The sequence below is a fragment of the Rhodamnia argentea genome, chromosome 10 (genome assembly GCF_020921035.1).
Source record: "Rhodamnia argentea isolate NSW1041297 chromosome 10, ASM2092103v1, whole genome shotgun sequence".
Classification (NCBI taxonomy): Eukaryota; Viridiplantae; Streptophyta; class Magnoliopsida; order Myrtales; family Myrtaceae; genus Rhodamnia; species Rhodamnia argentea.
The window spans coordinates 24,401,048-24,407,074 of NC_063159.1; the positions used below are offsets into that span (position 1 = coordinate 24,401,048).

Below are 6,027 nucleotides of genomic sequence, written 5' to 3' on the forward strand. Positions count from 1 at the left end.
ACGCCAAGGTTGAGTCTCCCCAGATTTGGCGAGACAAAGAGATATGTAGAGATTGTGTCAATCAAAATCTCTTCATATAACCTCTTCATATAATAACAATACATATTTTGTATGCAATATATCTCAAATGTACCAAGAGCCCCATCATAATTGTTAATCAATGCTTGAAGAAACACGGTCATTAGCAACTATGTCGAATCATCAATTTCAGCGCCTTGTGCGACCCCCATCATAAGCTCCGATAGCCCCCTAAAAAAACCAATCACTACTCGTGATCTTCCATGAAAACTTGAAGGCCCTTTTCATGATGACCCACGCTTTATTTTTTGAGCAACTTCCTAATTATAATTTTTATAGGACTAATATTATTTGAGTAACTTATCTGGATGATTATTTTATTTAGGAAACAATTCTCTAATATGATGAAGAGGTAGACCCTCTCGGCATCGACTATAAGCATGGGGCATTCTATTATTTCCTTTTATGTGCTCTCCCCCCCTCTCTCTCTCACTCACTCATGCTATCTTTGCTTCCAATCTAAGCTTTCAGCACATGTACCCTTTATATCTGCAACCCCCAAATAGGAAAGCTGGACTAAGCCAAAACCCATCTCCAAAACAATGAGCTCCGTCTGCATAACGAACTGCCTAAACGACACCGTGTGCAGCGACCGCCGAGTCCCGGTCCGAGCCACGTATGTGAACCTCTACAAGTGGCCCGAGTCGGATGCTGAGTTTGTGCGCTCGGTCACCGCCCAGGGCAACGACCACCACCGCTACCGCGCCAAGGTCGTGGACAGCATCTCGTGCCGGCAGATATACCTGAGGAGCTACCCCTTCTCCAAGGAAGAAGACCAAGTGTGCAAGACCAAGTGTTTTGGTAGAGAGAGAAAGAGGAAGGACAACAAGGAGACAACAAGAGGAAGGACAAGGGGGAAGAAGAGGTGTGTGATGTTGAGGAGGGTGAGGGAGTTATCATGGAGTGCTGTGTCTCAGATCTTCCACAGGCTACTCTCTTGCTCTGCTAGTGTTGATGTTGTGGATCACGAGTAAAAAAACAAGGAAGAAATTGGTTTAGAAGTCATTCGGTTTGCTATATGTGTCGTTGTAAGTAAGAATGTAAAAGCACAATCTTTATTGCTTACTTGTTATATTGCAATATAAGTTCTCATCTTGCTTCTTGACAAGGGTGAATCATAAAACTTATTTTTTCTTTCTTTTTCGCGCGTGGATCGCTGGATGAAATTTTCAATAAGAATACTTGTTTCGTATATCGCAAGTATTTGATGTGAAAAAATGATTTCCATTAAACCCATTTCAATATACCCTCAAAAGAATTCGTGGAGAGAACCATATTCTTCGTCTCTGGTTGGAAACAAAAAAAAAAAAAAATCGCCAACCAGTATTTTAATTAGTGAGTTGCAAACATGGATTTCGAGGCAGCAAGTTTTTCTTCTTCAACACTGACTTGACAGAACAAAGATTTCTTTGAACAATCTGTGGTTCTCAAGTTCGATATTGTACCGCATAACCTTTTGATTTTACAGTGCCTTGCACTTGTTTAACAAACTAAAACAAAATACTCACATTTTACGACGCTTTGTACTTAGTTTTAAAGAAATGTAATAACGTCACACAATATCATGTTGAACTATGAAAAATCTCTATCGATATGTAAAAGAAAAGGAAAAAAAAAAAGTAAATACTGCAAAGTTGAACTATATGGCTTGAGGAGCAGGTAACTCAACGCAAATCAGAAAGGGAGGCTGCATTTATGGCCTCCACATTTGGTGAACTAGGAACACTAACAACATTTGTCCAAGGAGAATGAGACAGATATCTGTGTAGATAAAGGTTGTCTCTAGTCATGATCATATCGGTTGACGCCAGTTGATTTCGCTCTCTTAGTACTTGGTGCTTCTGGTTTGGTCTTTTATTATTTACCTGTAATTTCATTACAAAGTTCCATACATTTGACTCGCTCCGAGTAATGACAAGTCACCATTCCCGAGTAGTAGTAATCCAAAGGGCAGAAAATGACATCTGCGAAATGCGTACGTCTTTGGCACAAAATTGATTAAGAATGCATCGACTGCGAAGCAATTGGGTTCCGAAGTTGCTGGCAGTGGCTTTTCGAAGATTACATTTTATGCTGTTGATGTCGAAGCACTTATATTATATGAAGTATGTACCATTACAAGATGGAGGATCACAATAAACGAGCAAGATGCACCCCATTTATTCAATCCCAATCATACCATGCAAGTTTCACATGATATTCATATAATTCAAAATCTCACATGAATGAAACAATACAAAAAGTGGTAGCAAGCGTTAAATAAAAATAACGGATGCTATTTTCTATTAGGATCGGAACCCTCTACAGTTATGAGAGTAAATTTATCCTGTGAAATTACCCCGAGGATCAAAGTACCGTCACTCTTTTGTGGGATTTACACAACAGACACCACACCCAAGAAAAATACCGTCATGCTGACCAAGGAGTGGTGGTGGCGTCGGCATGGTGACCTCGCTCGAGGGAGGTCACGACTGGGAGTGGGTGGTCAATTATGTTCCACCTGGTTGCAGCTGCAGAAGGACAAGGTTGGGTGGCAAAATGGGAAGAAGAGAAATTGGAAAATAATTTCAAACAATAGAAGGGATAATTAAGTTGAAAATCCTAAAACTTATCGTAAAAGTACAATTAAATACTAAAATTTTTAAAAAGTGCAATTAAATTCTAAAACTTGTTAGAAAGTGCAATTGAATCTTAAAACTTTCAAAAAGTACAATCAAGTCCTAAAACTTGTCGAATCCGTGAAATTAAATTCTTTCGTTGATTGTATTTTTGAAAGTTTTATAATATGATTATACTTCCGTAATAAGTTTTAAGATTTGATTGTATCTTTTGAAAGTTTTAAGACTCAAATGTAATTATTTTATTGTATTTTTTGAAAGTTTTACAACTCAATTGCACTTTCGCGATAAGTTTTCGGATTTTCAGTGTACTTATCCCAAAATAGAAATAAGGGCCAATTGGTTTTTTTTTTTTTTAAGGGCCAATTGGTTTGAGCTGTTCACTTACGTGGCGGCTGATATGTCTGGTATTGTCACGCCCCGTGTCCTCCGAGCGCGCCAACATCCCTCGTTGTCGAAGAAATCTCGCAACTCACCGGGATCGCAAACGGACGTAAAACACGCGAGATGCAAATGCAAGCGGAAGCAATGAAAACAAACCCAACAATGAATATAGAATGACCTTAGAACATAACACCAAAATACATATAACATAGCCAGGTAAGTTCAAGGTTCATACGGACCACCAGAAATAAAACGACTACGACTCAAGGATACGGCACGGGGACACAAAAGGAAACTCCCTAATCATAACCACTCGTCGACACACGAGGGTCCAAAAGCGAGGATAATGACCTCTACACACCTAAGGGTCGGGCGTCATCATCAGAAGTAAACTCGGCAGGGGGAGCGTACTCCGGGGAGAAACTCGTCACGATGGCTCCACTAAACGCCCGCTCGGGCTCCTCCCATGGCTCCTCCTCCGGCACCTCTCCCGGGTCCTCCTCTAGATCAGACGCCTCCTCGGGTATCGGCTCTTCTTCTGGTTCGGATTCCTCTATCTCCCGGTCATGTGCTGGATCCACGACGTGAACTAAGTTCGGGACAGGCTCGGGAAGCATCAGGGGTCCATCAGCGGGCTCATCGGGTTCCAAGATCCCTCCATCCAGAGCGGGGAGTCCAGGTATGGGAGACTTCGGCTCGGGGATCGGTCCAACTACGAGTCCAAGGACATGGAGCCTCGAAGGTGAAGCTATCGAGAGTCTAGGTCCGGCGGCATTCGAGACGTACTCGGGAATCACCTCCTCCCTCAAAGGTCCGGATAAACAGTCCCCATCCTTATAAGTCCAAGAGAGGAAGGAATAAGGGGTCAAGTATCCTCTCGCGTCGTCGATCCACAAGGTGCTAACCCTCCGATAATACGTCCGATCCGGTCCCACTCTATACTCGGTAATCACGGGCTCAAATTGAGTCGGTAGTCCAAAAAGTAGCGGCATCGCGGCGATCGTGGTCGAGGGTCCGAAAATGTTGGTCCCACGGAGGGGTGAGATCGACATCTCAGCAAGCGAAGCCTAACCTATCCTAAGGTCCTAGTACCTCCGGACAAAACACGGCATGCAAACAATCCAATCCAAACAGCAGACAGTGGTCAATTCAAAGTGCACAAATAAAGCAATCATGTACAGGACCACCCAGAACATGCCAAATCACACAAGTCGATCCTCGTACCATAGGGCTCTCATACCACCTCCATAATTTAGTATCATAATCTCATATATCAAGTACAAGCCTCGGACTCTTAGGAACACGGCATTGTACGTATAAATACAGATATTTTTGTGTGCACACTGGGGTCTCAGACACTTAGGAATACGCCCCATGGGGTCTCGGACACTTAGGAATACGCCCCATTTATTCAACGGTCTCGGACACTTAGGAACACGACCGGATTAAGTCTCGGACAATTGGGCGAACACGGCATACTATATGGCCTCGGACGCCTCAATTGAACACGACTTTATAATCTCATGTATAGGTCATACACAAAGGGCCTCATGCCCTAATATTACAATATTGCAATTCCACAATTACTTGGGCTATTTAGCATGTCAATACCATCACGAGCTCGAATCGGGCCAATTGCAACATATCGCCTCACAAGGCCAATCATGCAATTACAAGGGGTCTCACACTAGCCAAGACATCACAATATCACATAAAATGCATTTAAAGCACCCCCAATTCAGAATTACTACTTTTGATACCAACGGTCCCAATCGAGCGAATTCCACGTTTTCTCTTACAAAGCCACACACTTAATCCCAAGAGGCTTCACACATGCCAAGGCATGTAAAAGTCATTCTAAAACACCTTTCAAGTGCCCCACATCAGAATTACAACATTTAGCACCCGCTAACCATTTTAGTGCACAATTGCTCCAATTGAGTTATTTTAGGTCCCGATCGCCCCCAACCATGGTCCACTCTTAAACCACGTGCTATCCACACATCAAGTTACTCATTTCCACCCATATGACCACATAAACATCCCAGGACCAGCATTGATACCAATTGCACAGAAATTTCCAAATTGGTCCTCTCTAGCATTTCTCACTATCCCAAGCATTTAGCACACCATCTAGCCAAACCCAAGTATCTCTTAGTAACCTAGGGCTCTAGGAAGGGTTAGGAAACACTTACCCTTGCTTTTTGATAAAGAAAAACCCGGCGAAAGCGTTTCCTTCGCGCACGATCAGATTCGACCTAAAAGGGTGTCCACCGGTTTCAAACACAAAGCACCAACTTTTAGTCCAAGAAAACCTCATCACACACAGCCATGAACCTCCTTTAAACACCCTAGAATCCTTTGAGAAGCTTGAGCTCTTACCTTGAAGTCGGATGAGCAAAACCGGCGGTGTAACCCTAAGGTTTGTTCGGCGCCGAGAGAGAGAAAAACGGACGGCACGGCGGCGGCAACAACTCACAGCCAAGAAAGGAAGATGAAGTGGCGGTGGCGTGGTGGAGCTCCTCCTTGGACCGGTGGTGTGAGGAGGCCGAAGGGGTGCTCGGCCAAGAGGGGAAAAGAGAGAGTTCTTGGGAGAGAGTTGAGCTCAAAATGAAGAAATGAGGGAGTGAGAGAGAGGGTGAGTGATCAGCCAAGAGTAAGAGAGGAAGAGGGTGAGTTTGAGTGATTGAGTGAGTGACTTGATGGGTGGGAGATAGTGGGGTTGGTGTAGGAAATGAATAGTAGAGTAGGTGGTGGGGTTTTTGGGGTTTGACTTGCATGGGGACTTAATCCCTTCAAGTGTCATGTCCCTCCATTATCCACATGGGGATTTAGGGGCTGATGGGTGCGGTATAAGGGTTGACCAAAATTCCTTCGCGGTCGCTCAAGGGCTGAACGAATTCGGGACCGGAATGGATTTTTTTGTTCTGCAAATCCGATCCTCATT

General features: G+C 43.6%; 1 protein-coding gene across 1 annotated transcript; it reads left to right on the plus strand.

Annotated features, from left to right (window-relative positions):
- Window positions 1–555: 555 nt before the first annotated feature.
- Window positions 556–1,183, plus strand: LOC115735122. The gene has a single exon (XM_030666220.2). It carries the CDS (start codon window positions 621–623, stop codon window positions 1,050–1,052), a length of 432 nt encoding a protein of 143 aa, XP_030522080.1. The 5' UTR covers window positions 556–620; the 3' UTR covers window positions 1,053–1,183.
- Window positions 1,184–6,027: the final 4,844 nt, after the last annotated feature.